The sequence below is a fragment of the Hylaeus anthracinus genome, unplaced genomic scaffold (assembly GCF_026225885.1).
Source record: "Hylaeus anthracinus isolate JK02 unplaced genomic scaffold, UHH_iyHylAnth1.0_haploid 12000, whole genome shotgun sequence".
NCBI lineage: Eukaryota > Metazoa > Arthropoda > Insecta > Hymenoptera > Colletidae > Hylaeus > Hylaeus anthracinus.
The window spans coordinates 1,110,845-1,131,165 of NW_026534347.1; the positions used below are offsets into that span (position 1 = coordinate 1,110,845).

General features: G+C 41.4%; 2 protein-coding genes and 1 long non-coding RNA gene across 9 annotated transcripts in view; 2 read left to right on the plus strand and 1 right to left on the minus strand.

The window, feature by feature from the left end:
• Window positions 1-10,428, plus strand: part of LOC128890018 (cGMP-specific 3',5'-cyclic phosphodiesterase-like) — a 67,504-nt gene extending 57,076 nt beyond the window's left edge. For 3 of the 6 annotated variants that reach the window (XM_054148160.1, XM_054148159.1, XM_054148156.1), the window contains 8 exons: window positions 1,775-1,875; window positions 1,967-2,098; window positions 2,179-2,352; window positions 2,991-4,844; window positions 4,928-5,069; window positions 5,145-5,267; window positions 5,343-5,732; window positions 6,245-10,428. In XM_054148160.1, coding sequence (XP_054004135.1) covers window positions 1,775-1,875; window positions 1,967-2,098; window positions 2,179-2,352; window positions 2,991-4,844; window positions 4,928-5,069; window positions 5,145-5,267; window positions 5,343-5,732; window positions 6,245-6,288 — 2,960 coding nt within the window. In that variant the 3' untranslated portion in view covers window positions 6,289-10,428. Of the gene's footprint in view, window positions 1-1,774; window positions 1,876-1,966; window positions 2,099-2,178; window positions 2,353-2,990; window positions 4,845-4,927; window positions 5,070-5,144; window positions 5,268-5,342; window positions 5,777-6,244 lie in introns of all 6 variants that reach the window. The other 3 variants (XM_054148158.1, XM_054148157.1, XM_054148161.1) reach the window with 3 other exon arrangements.
• LOC128890044 (uncharacterized) overlaps window positions 1-10,632 on the minus strand; it is a 64,725-nt gene extending 54,093 nt beyond the window's left edge. Inside the window, exon 1 of the long non-coding RNA XR_008460538.1 lies at window positions 10,501-10,632. This is a non-coding gene — a long non-coding RNA (uncharacterized LOC128890044). The remainder of the gene's footprint in view (window positions 1-10,500) is intronic.
• A 189-nt stretch (window positions 10,633-10,821) lies between these two features.
• The window catches only part of LOC128890020 (ankyrin repeat domain-containing protein 12), a 17,755-nt gene continuing 8,255 nt past the window's right edge, over window positions 10,822-20,321 (plus strand). The window contains exons 1-3 of one of the 2 annotated variants that reach the window (XM_054148162.1): window positions 10,822-11,239; window positions 12,436-12,630; window positions 18,458-18,727. In XM_054148162.1, the coding sequence (XP_054004137.1) occupies window positions 11,116-11,239; window positions 12,436-12,630; window positions 18,458-18,727 (589 nt within the window). In that variant the 5' untranslated portion in view covers window positions 10,822-11,115. Of the gene's footprint in view, window positions 11,240-12,435; window positions 12,631-17,746; window positions 18,020-18,457; window positions 18,728-20,321 lie in introns of those variants that run through there. The other variant, XM_054148163.1, reaches the window with a different exon arrangement.

Genomic DNA, 20,321 nt, shown 5'->3' on the forward strand with positions numbered 1-20,321 from the left:
GTGCTTAAAAGGCGTGCAATTATTGAATAATTGAAACCTGGACTGGGTTGTCGGGCAAAAAGTGCGACATTAGACGTGAAAAATGGTTCTATGCAGATTCGCTCTAGCTAGCGAGATAGCCATTTTTACTTGTGCAAAGCGAGGTATATACTTGTTACGCAAAACATCGTGACTGGCGTGTTTCGTTAATATAAAACGAAATCCTCCCTTTTGAAAAACACGTTGCTGTACGTCTGTCGTGTACTTTCACGACAGGGTAACATCAAGTATTTATTTTCTTCCATTAATCACCATCGTACATCGTCTGGCCCGTTTACTTCGAGCGAGACAAAGGTGCCCGAAAGGTTTCGATCTAATTTCTCCAATTGTCCACAGAATGTTATCGCGTTTTCGAACGTAGTCGGTAGCGAAATTATCTACGGGCGTATTTTTTACGTCACAACTCGCGGGCTAAATATTACGACAGCAGATGGCAACGTTTGCTCAGCGCGTTTGCGGAATTGAACGTTACCCAACAATATCTCTCTGTTCTCCTCCCCGTATCGCCTCGTTTCCTGATATTCCCAGCCCGGCCGTCGGGAATCTGCGGTCTTATTAATAATTCTTACTCTCTGCGGGCACGAAATTTTTACGTCATCATCAAGTTGAAATACAGGTCGGAAGCTATTCGTCATCATTAAATATTCAATAGGGGAGAGCCCCGCAAGAGAAACGGCGGCCCCCTTTACGGCGTGGTACTCGTATTTATAGAGCCCCGCGCGACGCTTATTATTTATTTATTCTGTGCAAGATTTCCATACAAACAGGATTTATGCACCGCGGCGTGTAAGAGCAACCCGTGAATGTACTTTGGGGGGTATACTCCGTGAGCTTGGGGTTCGAAAGAATCGATTTTTTCGAAGGGAGGACATCTTCGCGCGAGTTGGAACATTCTTCACGAAAGAATCGTTCATTTTTCCACTTGCACTCAAGGGATTTTTATGGAATCGAAGTATCTCGCGATCCACCTAAAATTACGAGAGGTTTAAGTCATCGCTTCTATAAATTTTTAATCGTTTAGGAAATACGAGCCCTCGAAGTTTTCTCAATTTTTTACCAATGAAAACTCCCCTCGTGTTTGAATTTTTATCTCGAGACCCGTTAGAGGTATCGACTTCTGTGTCTTTTTATTCAAATCGAGAAGAATAGGCCTCTTTGAATAAAGTTTGCTCAAATTGCAAACACGATTCTTAATATATTTTAATAAAAAAGAATTTTAAACCATCAGTCTTCACCTCTTCATCTTTAAAAGGACGTAAGTATTTCATCGATCTCGAAAGAGTTAACATGGAGAAATTTATGACCAGGAAGAGAGGCGTAGAATTTTAGTTCTCAGGTCCGAATAATTAATAATCGAATCATATTTCATACACTCGGTGCGCTGGATAATCGACAGCCAACTAATGCGTTATTCAGATTTATTATTAAAGTCGTTCCCGAACTACCACCCTTATTTATTTTTCAGTGACGTATATCGGTGAACGAAGGAACAGGTGGATACGATTATTAGTAATATGTAATACATACATAATAAATGGTATAAAAGTAAATGAATTCGATGCTATATATTTAATACATGTTTAATTAATCTAAAATACTCCATTTATGTGGTCAGAAGTCTTCCACTCTGTTCTCTAGCATTGCACAGCGTTTGTCTCGTTCTAAATTTCTCGTTTAGCCCAAAGCACACACGAGAACATTGTTTAATCGTCTCTCTACGTTTGTTTGATATCAGCGTTCATCGAGGAGGGTTATCACAGTACAAATCCTTACCACAACAGTATACACGCGACGGATGTGACTCAGGCGATGCATTGCTTCCTCCAAGAGGAAAAAGTAAGCAGCAATTTTCGGTCGTTGTACTCCGCGGAACAAACATAGAGACTACATAGGATGAAAATGAAGAGCATCCGTTGTAAATTTACAGATTAGGACACACTTAACCAGCCTGGAAATCATGGCATCGCTGATAGCCGCGGTGACGCACGATCTGGATCATCCAGGCGTCAATCAACCGTTCCTCGTCGCCACCAGCAATCACTTGGCCGCTCTCTATCAAGTGAGTCGACGACTTTCGAGAACGCTTAAACGAAATTCCTCCTCTGGATGTTTCAACGCGTACGATTTTATCGATTTCAGAACAAGTCGGTTCTCGAGAATCATCACTGGAGGTCGGCGATAGGATGTCTTCTCGAGAGCGGCGTTTCGGATCAGCTTTCAGCTAGCGTGAGACCAGAACTTCAACGACACATCAGCTCGCTGATTCTGGCGACTGACATCACGCGCCAACAAGAGTTTCTCGTTCGATTCAAGGTGAGAGAAACGATGAAAGCTGCACTAATGACCTTAGCCCTTCTTCTATTAGGGTGAAAAGGTTTCTATGATCTTTTTTTCTTTTTTTTTTTTTTTTTTTTTTTTTTCTGGGATTCTCCCCTTGTCATAAGATGGTTGCGTTACAATGCGAGATACTTTCTATGGGAGTCGCTGAATTTTTCTCAGCGTTGCGAGGATTGCTTCTGTGGCTTTTTCGAACAAGTTCCCTCGTCGCGAAGTTTCTTCGAAATGCATGGAAGAAAGTTGATTCATAAATTAAAAGTTCACAACGACCAGTGTTGGCACTTCTTCTTTTAAGGAAAACTTAAAGCAAGTATTTTTAATGGGGAAGAAAGCTTCCCAGTGGAGAAAATTGTTACGTTCTAGGCTGCAAGAAGTCTTCGGTAAGATTGTTGCTTCGAAACGAATTATGCGCTTTCGAAACAGAATGTGAAACATATCCAAGTATACGAAAGGATTGATCTATCGAGTTTTCCAGAGAGTATCTTCTCGAGTCAAGCTTACCAAGTCTATCAAGTCTAATGTTTCTTTGAATTCTCCTGAAAAGAAGAAATGCATATCCGCTCTACTCGAACCATTAAGTTTTCCAGTCTCTGAAACCATGCTATCTTTTCCAGCACTACTTGGACGAGAACCGTCTGGAAATGAAGCGCGCGGACGACCGTCATTTCATCCTGCAGATAGCGTTGAAATGCGCCGATATATCGAACCCGTGCCGACCGTGGGACATCTCCAGAAAGTGGTCGTACAAGGTATGCGAGGAATTCTTCCGTCAAGGCGATTACGAGCGTCGATTGAACCTGCCCGTGACGCCGTTGTGCGATCGTCATACCACCAGCATACCGAAGATACAAGTTGGATTTATCAAATTTGTCGTGACGCCTCTGTACGAGGAGTGGCACCGTTTTCTAGGCGACGGGCTCAGCGTCTCGTTGATGGAGCATCTGCGTGCCAATCAGAAGAAATGGGAGGCTCTGAACCTCCAAGAAGCTGCCGAAGAAACGGAAACCGAGATCTCTGAGCTGGAGGAAGTGGAGGACGCCGTCAGCTCGACTGGAGACCCAGTGGGAGACGAGGACACCGCGAGTATCGACTTGCTGATACCAGCAGCGTACTGTCAGTCCTCTAAATTGCAGAGCTTGCCAGCACGAGTCGGCCTCGAACGCGTAGGAAGACGTCATTCGGTCCCATTGAGCGTTTCGAAGCCATTGGTGCTGCTACCGCGCGCTACGATCCGTCGCGAGAGTCTGCCCAGCGAAAGAAGCAAGTCGAAGAATCTGTTGCTGAGGCTGGAAGATCAAAGCCTGCTGGATCCAAGTTCCTTGTCGTTGCTCTCGTCCAGAAGCAGCATACACGAGCTGTCGCCGAACGCCAACGGCGGAGAGAGGCCAGTCAGCGCAGAGAGCCTTCTGCCAGAGCCGAGCATAGCCAGCATCACCAACAGCGCCGAAGCGTCGAGATTGAGCTCCGTTCTACAACCAGATATTCAAAAGTCAGGCTCCCAGAAGCAGCTGACGAGACAGCAGACCTTCCCACCTCTCCAACCATACGTTAGAATGAGATACTTGTCCACCACCGTGGAAATGTCGCAATGTTACTCGCAGATCTTGATGGAAGCAGACAGCTCCAGCTCGTCCTCGTCCTCCACCAAGGACAAGTCCTGCTCGGGCGGTCGCTGCGGGACGCCTCCCACAAACGAGGACTCGCAAACGAAACCTGGGAAGACCACGAAGGAGTTCCTCTCGGTGGACGTGGGCGGTAAGAGACGAGCCTCCGCGATCACAGACCTGTTCAAGTCGAAATGCGACGCTCTGCCGAGTGATCATCGTCGTCACTCGGTGCAAACGATACGCGTCGACGACACCAGCTTCAAGAACCGTCACAAGAGACCCTCCTCCGCCCAGGGCACCGACTCCACTCAGAGTTTCTACGCTTCTTTGACCGGTCGCGAGATGGATTCGAAACCCGAGCAGTCCACGTCTAAAACGAAGCAGGACAAGTCCAACCGCGAAGATCAACGGACTACAGTGACGTCGTGTAAATCAGATCAGTGCAGTTCGACGCAAATCTCAAAAGGCAAGTGCGTCGAGCCCGAATTGCGAAGATACTCAACGCCAGTGCCAGTGCCAGAAATTAAGACAATACTGACCGACCCCAGTGGTAGGCGATTCACCGCGATACCAGTGCCGTCTGAACTCACAAGTCATAAAGTGTTCTTCATCGGTAGCCCGCCTGATTCACCGCCCCTCATACAGAGCATATCGTCGTCGAGCGACAGCGGTAGCGAGCCGCGGAAAAACAACGGCGATCACGAGATCGTGTCCACCGGTAGCAAACGGGACTCCGATTCCGTAAAGGAGAAAAGCTCCAAGGTTGCCAAGCTAAGCCTGGACGTGCAGATGAAGGAGAACGTCGATCCACGCGCTGTTGACGATCCGAAGGGGATCGCCTTGTCCAGAAAAGGAAGCCAGGTATAGTTACCTTTGAGGATTCTGAACCTTAACGTACTTGGATTCGTTTATTATATTCTGGATTACATTCTGTGTTACGTTAGTCGTGGGCCAGAAGGCGTGGGTCTGCTCCAGTTGGTCTCCTATCGAGACTAGACGACATCACGGTACCACCTATAACGTCTACTAGAGTCGATCATACTTCTAGACGTGGATCTGTACCAGCTGACATTACTAGGCAACAAGGTACAAAATATTAGAGTACTTGTACTGCTTTTAATATAAAAAAGTATAGCTAACAAAAACATGTCAATTTTTCAGGTGGAGGCTTCAACCGATTAGCCTTAGGACCTCGAGAAGGTTTTGTAGCGGCACCTAGGAGAGCGAGTCTTCCACAAGAAACTGCTCTTGGAAATCTTCTTGGCAATATTTTATCTATAACCAGTACGTGTCGTATTTACCGTTACAAACACCATTTTTTCTTTACGTTTCTCATAGCTGTCGAATGTTCTTTTACAGATGAACGAGAGAATCTCCCAATAAATAATAACAACAATAATAACAATACCGGAACTAGCAACAATAACGGAATAACAAGAATAATTGATAGCACAGGACCTGGCATGCCGTCTCCGCGGCGGGGTTCAGTGCCAGCAGACATATCTGAATTACGCCGTGATATGTTCAATAGGAGTAGCATAAATGGTAAGCCTCGTAATCGGAAAAAGGTTTTGAGGAGGAGAAGTTCTGGAGGACCAGAAATGTTTTCTGGAGGATCCACAGATGGAAACGATAATGGGACATGGCTTAAATGGAAGAGGGAACTAGGAAAAAGGGACTCTATTCCTGAACCGCTCATCAAGCGAAGAGGTTCCCTGCCCATAGAGATGGTGGCCATTTCTCATGCTGGTCGGTACAATCATAGATAGAGGAGGATGTCGTAAAACAAGCCGGTACCATTGCGTTCTCCACTAATTTATATTGAGAAATTCATTCGCAAGCTTGTTAAAAAATTATTAAAGCCAATCGGACTAGCAGCATTTTAGCAAACTCATCCAGCACCGAACGTAGAATTTTCAACCCTTAGATGACCACGTGAATTGTTTCTACCTAAAGTATTACAGCGATAGCCTACATTATTTATTAGAATAAATATACTTATGGAAATGAAAAAGTTGTGCATTCCAGCAGAAGTAATAAAAAGCAAGCACGTTTACTTAATTTGTCACTTAAGCCTTAAATATCTAAAAGAGCAAGTATCAATTCTAGGAGTCTCGTACTCGGACTTAACCCCACGCGGTTGTTTAAGGGTTAAATCCATAGATATCAGCTCTTTCGAAGTCGTGTACGTTGTAATGTTCATAGAACTAGGAGCCCGATCGTTAATTATATCTAACGAGATCACTGTGTATGCACGGCAGGATCAGGATCGGGAGCTCGAAGATCCAGTTTGTGGAGACTTTAGCATGGATTGGAAACAAGTGGATCGCACGTACAACCAGCGGTTGAATAATTAGATCATCGAATGCTACCGTACTAACAGTCTTTCCTTACAACTTTAGCAGCAACAGCGATGATTGACTTCCACGTTCCAAGATTGCCAAAAACTGGAACTCCTTTTATCGACCATACTCGTGGGCAAGTGAATTTTGTAAAATTAATTGAAATTTCTACAATAATAATTGCAATACGAACGGACAGTTGAAGCGATTTCTTCGTCGGTCGCTTACGATTTCATTGCCATCGTCATAGTACTAATGCGTATAGTAGAAGAATCTACTTAACGAAGAAAAAAAAAGGGGAGGGGAAACAGAAACTGGCTTATGTATACCATAATCATTGGCGCAGAATACAAATTTAAGATTGGCAGATAGTAACGTTAAATTTTACGACAGGGTCAACATAGGGAAGGAGATGAAAAATGTGAATTTTAAAGTCTTCCCTGCAATTTACACGTTCGCGTGGAAGAAATGAAATGTATACATATTAGTTATGTTCGCTGTACAGGTTAACTAATTCTAGAAACTGGAACAAGTTGATCTTTTTTAAACGAAAACAAAAAATTGACGCAAGAAAAGTTTAATACCGTGATGAAGGTTATATTTTAATGATATGTTTTCAACGAAACGAATGCAGATACGATGTACACTCGCACTTATCTTTCAAATGGACTCGTGCATTTTTATGCAAAAAGAAAAAATATACATCACATACATTGCGATATTTAACTTGTTCCTACATCAATTTTTTGTATCTACGCTTGGAAAAAAGTTACGGCTTATCTCAGTTTCTAAAATCATCCTGTATGTCCATTTGTGCCATACACAGATGTTGTCGAAAAATTGACACAGTCAAACACAGGGTTCAATATGACGATTATAATAATTAAAATGCCTAGGTACGGAGAAGGAGAAAAGACTGGTAGAGAAACTCACCGCTATAAAACTAGACACTTAAAAAGGCACATAAATTGAATGAAACGAAGTGACATTTGCTCATAGCTAGAAAAATTATGATTTGTTAAACAATTTCGGCAGGATAATGTTGTATCTTCGCTCGATTAGTTATTTTTCGCGTCTGTCATCCTCATTAAATATTATATTCGTTTCTGCACTCACCACGAGGGTGAAGTTTTCTTTCTTTTTTTTTTTTTATTGACAATGTTACGAATAAAATGCAAAAAAATTAATTTTATCGTTAAGTCGGAAATAAGGAAATGTAATAGATATGGAATGTAGCTCTGATAAAAATATACTCGATATCAGCAGTAGTTTTCCTTTGAACTGTAATGAAAATCAAGATAGACATTCCAATGAAACAGATAGTGACAATGCGTAGAACACGAACGAGAGTTAATAATAATAACATTGTAATTATTGCTATTTATCATCATTCATTATAATATCATAATGATCATTATTGTCATCATCGTTGTTGTTATAGTTATAAATGAAATCTTAATGACCGTTTAAATAGTTAAACATTATAAACTTAGGCAGTAACAATACCTGCGTTTAATTACAAGGTTAATTAGTTAGTGAATTGCGTGGAATTATAACCATAATTGTTTATAATGAAAACAAAAGATGGTTACGATGTATGGGTTTACGGTACGTGAACCAAAATCAATCAAAAGCTGAAAAATTCATTGATACTATCTCTTAAAATATTAATTTAGTAATACATATTTAATTAATAAACTTTGGTTACACGAAGGACAATTACTAAACTGCCTATGCACAAACATTGTATACAGAGTGATTTCGAACATCGTTCTATTTTACCGTAAAATTTCATTTATTACAGGGTTACTACGTAAAAACGTTTTAATAGCCTTTTTAATTATTTTTTTAAAAAAGAAGACGAGGAAGGAAGTTGATAATGAATATCACGTACTGCTACAACCTGTCGTCCCTCTGACTGTCAGAAAGTAAAGAAATATTATTAAGCCATTGCAGTTCAGTAATTATATATAACAAGTCTAAGTTTATAACTAATCAAAGTAATAATTGATATCTGTATCGATGTAATATAGATAGGTCATACATTTCCCAGTCAAAATGTTGCAAGCTTAGCAAACTTCCCCTGGTAAAGTTTCCAGATCTTCTCAATGCAGGAACTATCAGAGCTTTATATGTGTTTCACTCGATGACCAGAAAATAAAAGGTGTAACAAGATCACCTAAATAGATTTCAAATCTTTAAACACGAAACGTGAAAACAATTCTTCAGTTTTCCTATTTGTAATGTGGAAAGGCTCTGCGTAAATGACTTATCATATAAGTGTATTAGCAACTAAGTTAGCATAAAACTACTAGTCTTTCTAATTCTTAATATAATCTATCTACAGGATACGTCACGCATATTGGGACCAGTTATACTTGGAATTTGATAAGAGATAGAAGATCGTATAATTCTTTTTGGATCTCTTACCAAATTCGAAATATAATCTGTCTGAAATTCGTGATACACCCTCTGTATGTATATGTACGTATGAACGTGCATATACATATTCGACAAAGAAATGCACAGAAAATACCAAGGAACACATTGACAAAAGATATTCAAAACTTCTATTTATTTATACCTCTTGAGACACCTAACTTTACAGACAGACCAATAAAAATGGGACTAAACAAAATCTCTTTGTAAAAAATTGACCTAGCTTCTGAAGTAAATTTGAATTCAATATTATAAATGACCACTCTGTCCAACTACTTTTCGAAGAATTTATAACACCTAAATATACATGTTCCCCGTTATGCCTCATTCCAATAGAAAGCGATTAATGTTCTTCGAAAATTCTTCTCTTCTGCCATCCTATAGATATCGTGTGTTTGTATTACACCGTTTTCTATGATTGTACTATCTTAGGATGTGCAAAATTAATAAACCAATTCATTATTAATTTATAAGAATGAATGTAAAAGTAGGATATTTGAAATACAATGCATCAAGCAGTGTTAACGCTCATGTGTACGTTCATTTTTTTATGGAACAATGTCGCTCTATCGAACAATGTCGCTCTATTTTTAAGCAGTTACGATAATTTCTCTTTTTTTGTAAACACTCATTCTGCGACTCCAAGAAAGTATTATTAAACGATTATACAAAATTGTTCAATGTTCAGAGGTATAAGGTTTCTTTTAAACAATTATAATCGTAAAAATGCAAAGTTATATTTATATTAAATATAATTCTTGCGAATTTCTTTACTATTTTCTTGAACGACGGATCATTTGAAAATCTAAATTACTATATTCGTTACTAATGTAGTACGTACGCACATTTGATACCTTAGAACAAAAAGATTATGTATCATCTTTCGATATTTCCAAAATTTAATGAAAGAACGAGTAAACGACGAATGTATCTATGAAATTAAAAAGGTAATCGTTGTATTCAAAAACATTAGGTCTGGATAATTGGATATATCCTTAAAAAAATAAACAAAGAAAATAATCGAATGCTACAAAAGAAGTTGTTTCGTTAGTTTGACGATGCCCTTGGTTAATAGTTTTCTTGTTTGTAATTGTACATCGGCAAAATAAATTTGTGTGCAATTCGCAGTATTGGAAATGTCAATTAACAAGTAACAATTCGTACGTAATCGGTCCGACGATAAGAAAATCGTTATGTATTTTCTATAATGTTACTGGTAGATAGCTACTGCGTTAGATACAATTAAACGATGTGTTCTTATCATTATTCATAATTAAATTATAATGTTGTTACAATAAACACGAGGTGCGAAATAATACGATCCGAATGCCTGCATGCGTGACAACGATAAGAATGCGAGTGTAGTCCAGTCGATTGTCCTATTTATACTGGACTGTATGGAGAAAATTAATATATATGTATATGTATGTCGTGGCTCTACATGGCCTATTATATTCATTAGATCGGAATTACTATAGCGAATAATTATAGTACCCAAATTTTCTATCATTTTCATTCGGTTGCATCGACTATTTATTTCGTGAATGTACATGCAACTTTATCAATCGTACAACAAAACTCCCATTATAAGTTTAGAATCGAATGATACGTGATGCGATATGTAAACCCGTCTTCTTTATTAAAAAAAAACACACGCAAATATATTATACGAGTACGTTTTATTGATCGGTTTTATTAGTTTATTTGAAAAAAAATTCGTGGTGCATATTACTTACCTTCGGAGTTGTAAATACTGCAATATGAAAGCAATACTCGAGTGGTCTCGGATCTTGAGAACTTAACGAAATATATTTAACGCAACGTCGAGGGCACGAGGTTTCAAAAAGAACAGCAGCAAACACAGGTTCACGAACGATTTAATTACGTTGCTTTGAATATTGGCGCGAACGCACGCTACCGACAGAGATACCAACTGTAAACAAAACACAAAGGTTGCGTCATATTGCGCACTGTGTCCGGAGTCGTGTGGTCGCGAATCCTCGTTTTCGAAAGAGCACGCACACACATGCCGCGTCGTGAAATCAAATCATCAGCCCGGGAAACGAGAGTGCAGAAATCGCGATCGACAATTCGCAGTGTTCGGTCAGATGCAATCGGTTTTGGCGCGTGTGGTTGCGTACGTGTCGCGTGACTGTTGTTTCGCGTATCTGTGCGCGCTCGGTAGGTCAAAATGGCGTGAACCGACCGTGCGATTTTAGGTTATCTTCGCTCGTGGCCAAATAACGACGGATCCAGGAATAAAAGCCAAGCGTCCATAGACACGTCTGACAATCCTTCCCTTCGTGTCACGCATCGCGATCCTCCACGTGCGTTTTTTGGCCCGGAGTTACATGAGTTATGAGGACGGAATGCCCGCAGGCGGTAACAGTCGTTTCCGCGGTTACCCAGCGCGGATGTCCGAGCGACAACAACTCGCGCTCCTTCTTCAAATGACCTCTCAAGAAATAGTATCAGGTGAGGACAGACAGGAACTTTCGTTACGATTAAAACACGCGCGCAATTACGGTGCACCTCGCCGCGAGAACAACGTAATCGATCGTCGAACGATAGTCTTATCCTACCCTGTACCTCCTACTATCAATGGAGTGCTTTCGACGTATATCGAACGTCGTATTTGCTCCGTATTTATCACAGAATTACGTAGCTGACAGTAAGATTCAATACAGCGTGACATATTACGTGCCATTTACATATCGCGCGTAGGTTAGTCCGAGTTCCTGATTCGATTGTCAGTCGTGCATTTATTTACCAATGCACCAACAACCGACACTCTCGTAAATTCTACGTGACTTTTCTGCCTCGCTTAGGCGCATATCGCCCCGCTAAACGTATTTCTTTTATCGAAACACGCTATAACGCGAAAACGGAGCTAGTTACTTGGCGCGAATCAGTGTTTGCTCGCCTGGATTGTACCATCAGGCCTGCCAACTATGTAACCGACTGACAGTCGACGTTCCCGCGATATCGCATTCAATGGCGCATGCTGACTTTAAAACGAAAGGAAGGGGCAACGTTAATAGAAGTAATTGACATGCGTTCGAGTTCCCGCCACAGGAGATATCCTGACAGCGGGACCGATTGTCGGTAACTTGTTGCAAACTGTTATATTTCCAAGCAGGAGGCGTTTATGCTGATGCATATTCCCGCGACGATACTTATCAATTGTATATTCGTAACGTGTTTATAGATACATGCGTTTCATCTCTGTAGCAATTGTTTCAAAAAACACGAATCACTTTCGGAATCTCTGAAACCATTGAAATTATCTATAAAATAGTTGTTTACGTGATCACAATTATAAGAGACAATTAGATGGTAGAAAAACCCTTTGCATCAAAGTATCATTGCATGTAACCAGAAAACAACATGGTTCGTATGTATACATTTTCACATCGTGATGCTAATATTTTTATTTACTCCTCGGTGCATCGAAATCTTGATCGATATTTATAACTCTGTACCGAATCGCGGTACAGAGCTGTTCGGTGAATTTAATTCAGTGATATCCAAGCTAAACTCGTTCAGATTTGAATTACGACGAATGCCGCTACATTGATACTAATAAAGCGTGAGTTACGTAAATACGTCGTAACTAAAATCTTGACACGCTCCAGTTATTATCTCCTCTAACATAATTCGTTTGCTTTCAGGTGGGAACAGAACGGAAACCACGACGACAAGCACCACCCCGAGATCATCGACGTTGCAACAACGGGGGTCCAAGGGACGCTGGACGAGCAAGAATGGTGAATCAGCGGTCCAGGCATCCATCAATCGCAAAGAAGATTTTCGCGTGCGGCAGATGCTCGTTAATGGATACGAACTGAACGCTAAAGAAACTAACGGTGAGTAACTTTTGTGCTTCTACATTATTAAGTTTGTTCTTTAAATTCTTATCTATGCAGATATAGCATTTGTGATTTGTTACGTGACTTTAGTAACGAACATAGTCGACTACTTTACCAAGCTTGTTCTATATAAACATAAACACATGTCGCGAACGATAACGTTACCTTGATATTTGTTAATAGGAGACAAATGAAAGAGTACAACTTTCTATTAAAAGAAATTTCTCTACGGAACCTTGAGATGTCCTTGGCGGTTTAAATATAACAAAAAAATCTTTGCCACGTCTTTTATAAAATTAAAAACGTCTGCCTCGAACATTCTTGTCTATCTTTAAAAATAAACGAGTTGTCCACGTGACCTGACTTAAATACCCCACCTCTGTGCAGAGCGTATCCTAACATGTGGGGTCCACTTCGGCGGATGGATTCGGGTCACCTGGATCACTCGTTTATTTATAAAAAGTGAACAGAATGTTCGAGGCACAAGTTTTTGTTTTCGTAGAGGGCACACAGTTCCAAGCAGATCTTAAGAAAGGTAAAGCGAAATGAAAAGGCTGAAAGGTTAATCTTCCTTTTCACAAGGTCCGCGAATAGTGTCCCAACGATTGCACATTCGCAGATCGTAGTCACTTCGTAGTAAGATCAGGGGTACTTGTGTCTGCTTTCACCTGACTGACTTCCGCTTTCAATGGATCGCTCGTTATCACTGATACGCGTCCGTTTTTAACGTGCATGTAATTACGCGCTCAAGCCGGGACAGTTTTCTTTCAACCGAAAGACAGCATTCCATGGGGTCGGTCACCTTTGGTTCTTGTGTATAGCAGAGACACTCGTCGATAAATGAAAGCGACGGTGCACGACCTTCCTAAACGCAGGAAGTCAGCGGGTCCCGGGTTCATTCATATACAATCTACCTCCGTTCCTCGGCTACCCTTCCTCCGGCCCGTTTCGTCCCATTACCCTTTAAGGTCGAAGAAGCGGTCCAAATGAACGGTATTATTGTTTACAACATTTTTCTGACCTACGGCAGGGAATAAATAGAAATGCAAAAGCGCGCTTGGAAAGCAATAGAAATTGCTACCTTAACGTAACGAAATGACAAACAAATATTTCTGTTTAAACTAGAATTACAGGTAATTGAATGTGAAGGCACAGAATAAATTTCTACACCTAATATATCATGAAATAGCTAGATGTTTACGATTATGTTTAAGGTGACCATCTACTCTGAGACGTGTCGTCACTTTCCGTTTTAGCCGGTCTTGTTCCGTTACGTAAGCGGACACGAATTTCCGTAAATATTGATGCCATTCCTCGCTACACAATGGGTTATACGCAGAGGTCGAATTTAAATCGCCATGTCGAAAACACGGTAGAGACACCGTGGTACCTATACGCGGAGACAATGTCGGCGTAAGATGCCTAATAGGGTATTCACCAGCACCCTAGTCACAGGTGCACGACATCCTTGTTGTTCAGGGGTTGCGGAGGGATGAAACATCCACCGTGGAGCTCTGGAGGGGCGGCAGACAACTCTCGTACAGATCAATACTCGAGACAGGGCCGCACTGTTCCATATAATTTTTCAATTCAGTCTTAAAGCGTACGATTTTTTCCTTGTTAAACTTGCAACATAATTCCGATTTTTCGTGTAAACGCACCAGAATTCATTTCTACACTTATTTTATTCGACAGGATAGTTAAAGATGATCAGATGAAATCTAATTTTATCTATCGTACGTAATAGTAGATCGAACGCTGTTTATCTTTTATTCGTTATTCGAAACTTTAAAAAAAAAAAAAAAAAAAAAAAATGGATCATTCATTGCTTCAAAGTAAAGTTTGCTTATTCTCTTTTGGCTTTATGATATTCGTTAGGCGCAGGAATTAATTGCGTGCCTTTACATTCAGTTATTTATAATTCTAGTTTGTTATAATTATTCCAGTTGATTCGCGAAATAACTTCACTTTCCCTGAACGTTTCCGAGCGAGTCATTTCAAACGGAAGCTCGGCCCTGGTTTTACCTGTTAGACGGTACCCACGACAAATCCAATGTTTCCACGGAGAATTTCGAACTCCTGAGTTTAAAGCTGAAGGTTCGGGCGCTGTCGTGCCAGACATTCTTGAGGAAGTGGTCTTTAATGCCTATGGGCGTTGGATGTTCGAGAACATAACGCTACGCACACATGGATTTTATCAATGCTCGTTCGTACTTGTCGAAACGGAGCTAATGTTTTTATAACTCTGTACACGTGCATGAATATTCAATCGTTCCACGAAGCAAATTACATTTTTGCACGCACGCTGACTGTCCAAAAGCATTCGTTTCCATTATCAAATTCTGATATCTGGTGGGCCCTTCTATAACGCGGTTGATACTTTACGCGTTGTAGGAAATTGCGTCGTAGGAAATCAAACAAGAAATATAGAAACGAATTACGGTAAATTTACATGTAATGCAGAATTCTGTAGCGTTTGAAACAATCTATTTGAACAAATTCTCCAAATTTCGCGTCGTAGGAATTCGCGCACGACATCGCAAATAATTTCTACGTAAATCTAACTGTATTTTTCAAAGCTTCCTGTAACACGCGTTCGAATCTTGCTACGTTCATTACAAAATTTCTGTTTATCGTCCAAGTTCGCGAATTTTCGAAAATAATTGGCCCAAGTTACGAACTCGAATTTCTGGCGTAACGTAATTAAAGCGAATGAAGTTTTTATCGAATGGCTGCGAGAGGAGGAGGCGGTATCGGGCGCCGCCCGTGTCCTTAAAGCCGATAGACCACTCAACGAATGACTGGGCTTGTTTATTGTAAGGCCAGTTTCCAACTATCGTCACTGTTACGGTACTGGAACAAAATCATAGCACATCCCCAACATTTTTGTTTATATTAGGTGTAAACATTATATTCTGTGTTTTTCTATGGTAAACTTTTATTTAAAAACAAAGACTATACCACCTATGATCTTCCAATAGCTTCAGTTTTCATCTGATATACATATAGTTTACGTACTCACCGTTTCCATTTTCTTAAAACGAGTTTGAAACACTCATTGAAACAGAAATAGGGTTACAATGTCTTAAAACAGACTGTTCCATCTTTGGCTGTAAATGGCTAGCCTTATTCTAACGGCAGAGATATCGATTAGGAAGAAAACCGACGAATGTCGCAACTCCTCGACAAGGACCGCCACGAGTTTACATCGGAAATGAATTTTCTCCAAATAATAAGTAACTAACGAAACGTTTGTTCGATTGACCCTTCATTTGTGAAATTTTGTTTAGCTTTATTCGTTAGGCGAGATTTTTCTCGTGGGTGAGAACTTGGTCCATTTATGGCTTACACGACATTCTACAGGATGTTCGTATTCAACCCTCTTGCTACCGTGTATCGTGTATCGAGCTTCATCTGGTCGGGAGCATCGTGTTTCTTTTCCTCCATTCCTTTTCGTCGTGTCCATGTTAAAGAAGTACAGATCCGCAAAAACACGTTTTTGGTCATTATTTGTCAAATATCGAACCGTCAGGAACAATAAATTTAAACTACTTATTTTTACTAAAATGGTTTACAGGGTTAGATTCTTCTAAAGTATAACATAATAAACACGTTGCTGACAAAATTGTATCTTGGATGAAACAGATTGACAAATTTCCCGTTTCACAGTAACAGACAATGCTTTGATGCTCGTAGAATGATAAGAGAACGAGAAAGGGAAAGGAGATGGGGTGAGAGTCGATATTGCGAAAAAGCTATTGTTAAGAAATTTCAGGCTTTGTCTGGTCGTGTATTCTCTTGACAGGCAAACAGTTCGAGATAGTTGGAATCTGTAACCGTTAAAGAAAAAAAAAAAAAAAAAAAAAAATGCAGCAAGGTGACCGCAACAATCGCTCTAGTCTATCCTCTTTAAAGTAAACGTTGCTTTTCATGTGTGTAAATGCCCAGAGAACGTGTCTCGGGCCCTTTCGGATTCGTCAGTAAGGCACACGTCGACAGACCGCCAGTCTTCTCCCCATAGCAATTAGCTTGACATTCTACTGAATTGCGTTTTCACTTTTCCAGGATTTCTACGCTTCCTTTGTTCTCAGTTTCCCATCCTACCACCTACGTCTCTTTCGCTCGCATATCTCCTCGTCTTCTCGCTACTTTTCGAATAGGAACGCGATTAAGCTTGCCGTTCTCGGTACCGAGTACTCATTTTTCACGTCATATGTTAGTGGTTAACTATCCTTAGAGTCGTACTCGATACGAGAAAAAAGTGTTTACATACAAACGATTCCAATGATAGCTAAAGATTAAGTAAACAGGAAATAACAAGCCAATTACACTTTGTAAGAATCGAGTTAAGAACGTTTAGTTCTCAAATAAATGTTCATGTAAGTCAAAAAAACTGGCGAAAGAGCATACTTTAATTTGATGAAAATGCAGATTTAGGTACGTCGAGGAATCCCCGGCAGTGTTCTGCAGTTGATTAGAATACGCTAGGAAAAGAAAGCAGGATATATCATACGTCATTGTTGATTGATAGATCACCATCGCTAGAGATGGTACTTTCCGATACACAGAAAACTACAAAGTTTATACGTTTCTGTCGGCTACATGAGCGAATGTCTGCAGCCTTCTACAGGTTTATTTGGCGCAGAGCGCGCGGACGCGCTCGAAAAGTAAGCGATAATGCGACTGGTGTGCTCAGCGCAGGAGCGGCACGTGAGGAAATGCTGCCACCGACACATTCTCGCCTACAGGATATAGCTGGACGTGTATATACGTTAACCTATACACGTTTCGTATGGAAGTCGCATGCTTTTCTGGCAGTGTTAGCTGCGTTCACATCCATAGCGTCATGAACGCTCGCAGAGCGCACGACCGACACTGCCGTTGGCGGGATCAGCTCGGGTCCTATTGGCCAGGGAGAGCATCGCGGGCCACAGTTGGTGGGGCGATGCGGGGAAAGGCGGAGCCAATCGTCGACATAGCGACGCAACATGGCCTCTAGTTCGCGAGGGGCCGTGTTCGCGTGCACGTCGAGCACGTACACATACGGACTCTCCCCCGGCGGACCAACAGATGTCGCCCTGACCACCTTTGAATCGTCAAGATCGGCGTGACAATTGAACCTACAAAGAAAAAAGAAAACCGAGAAGGAACCTGTTTATGGCAACGAAAAAAAAGTGATCGAATATCGATACGAAAGTACTCGTGAGAGTAAGTTGAAACGAAAAGATTTAGTGGTACCGATGCATCGAATTGTAGAAGACAACCAAAAGCAATGATAACCAATTTGTCACGTTTCGAAGCACCAAAACATTCCTTGGATATCGAAACACCTCGCAACTCACAGAAGAAGCCCACTCTCGCGAATTGATTGCCACTGTTGAAACGTGTATGTGTTTTTTCTAAGACTGTATCGACGACAAGGATATAGGATTAACTTGGATTTTCTTTAGACGTATACAAAACTGTGACGATACTAATCAAATATCTCAGGCTGAAGTGCGAGTACGAAGTGTAACCTCTTTTCTTCGTTAATGTAACATTGTGCAAAGCTTTCACGTTTTAGTGTTCGTACTGTGTTTGTAAGCTTGTATAGACATTACATGGAATGAAAGTATCGAGTACGACAGAAATGTTAGGTTATCTAAAATATTGAACGAGTAAAGTCGTAGTATCGAAAAATATTGTGTACGATTCAATTGAACTTTTTACCATTGCTTCACTGTTCCACTGTTCTCTACTTGAACGCGAGACATTCGAAACGTATTACGAGAATTGCAAGTGTACGTCCAGTAAGTTTTTATTTCTGTTTTATTTGTGAGTACAGATATTACAGGTGCGAGTTCACCTGATGACAGCACGACCGCTGCCTCCGATAACCCATGCTCTCCGGCTGAAACGAGCACAGCTGCGTCGTCCAACGAGCAACAAGAACAGGACCAACAACAACAACAACAGCAGCTTTACCAACATCAACATTCTCAGTTTCAACAACAACAGCAACGTACAACCGGAAGTGCGGCAACCGCTGCACCGCACGTTGCTGAGGACAGTGGAGCCCCCTGTGAGATGCGGAGGACACCACCGCAAAATAAAGGTGAGTTCACGTGCGAACGAGTTTTTACCCTAAACGTAAAACCCTAGATCGGTGTGAGTTTCGAAGTAGGGAATGAACAGAGAACATCTTGATGGAACCCCGTTCTTTATGTTAATATATGTTACGTTTCTTATTAGTACATATTTTTCTATTAGGATGGTTAGTCTTTTGAATCTTTTTCAAGGGGATGTCATACATATGTCATATGTCTTATTTATTCCTAATTATGCTACGATAAGGGTTGAATCTAGTGATAAATACCGACGGTGTTTCCCCTGCGTCTTTTTACCGACACGCGGAAAGGTGCGTTTACCGACATGGTAGTTCCACAAACGACAGCTAGGTTTGACGAGCGTAACAATCGCACTTTTTGACAGTTTCCATATTTACAAATTCCTTAGTTTGATAATCAAGCGACGTCGTGTAACAAATGTACGAAGTGAATCTTGGGTTCGATATATTTTCATAACATAATTCGATCAAAATATTAGGTGTAGACATTAGTCCCTTTAATTCTGTGTTTAATTTATAAATTATATTCATCATAAATACGATGTTATCATATTTTATACGAATGTAACTTTTAAATAAAACGTGATAGAGAATTGCGTTTTACGGTATTGCTTCTACGATAAATTATATTGAATGAAAACACGGTGAAATCGCAGATAATGCTCGACTCGATAATTATTCGAGATTTCCATCTAGATGAGAGTTTTTTCCGCTGGTGAGCCAGCCGATAGGTAGAGGCGCGCGCACGCGGGGTTCGTTCGCATTGCAGTGTGGATAGGCGCGAGCGATGGCAATCACCACCGATCGGTAATAATAGCGACCGATGCAGAAACAGCACTTAATTAGACGTGACATTCCCGAGTAGTGACGCGTCGGTATCATGCGCGCGGTGCAGTGTGCCGCGCCTGGTAGAAGTTGGTCGGAGACGAAGACGCGGCGACACAGTCGCGGGCCGGTTCCTCTCTCTCTTAGCTCTCTCAGTGTCTTCGGTCTCGCGTGTTGTGTGGGTGCCGTGCGAGGCGGCATCGGCAGTGGTGTACACACGCTGCTGCCGCGGCTACTGAACCTCTCTCGGGCCTGTCGTCGCCGTGGCTTGCTCGTCATTGTCCTTCCTGTTCCCTCGCCGTGAAACAACCGTAGACCTTTTATCGTTTCGCTACAATATCGTTCGGGTCGGTCCGTCGCACGAACAGGTATGCGCTCGAGGCCACGTTACACTCTTCGCTCGGGGACCCCCTCGCTGCTATCGGATCACCCAAAAGTACCGTTACTATAGCTAAAGTACTCGGCCCGACCACGTGGCTCGGCGCGTGTTTCGGACTGTTTTTAACTCTTGTAACGTGTCTCGTCGTCGTCGCGTCGATTCGTTCGCTTCGATCAGCCCGAGAGCTCGAAAGAAACGCGTCGTCGAAACGGGAGTGCCGAACCTTGGAACACATCTTCTGGTCTTTCGACGGAGAGGGACGAAGCCAGACTTCTCGGAGGTGAGAGAGAAACGAGTACAGGGGGGGGGAGAGCGAGAGGGGGAAGCCTGCAGAGAGAGAGAGAGAGAGAGAGAGAGAGAGAGAGAGAGAGAGAGAGA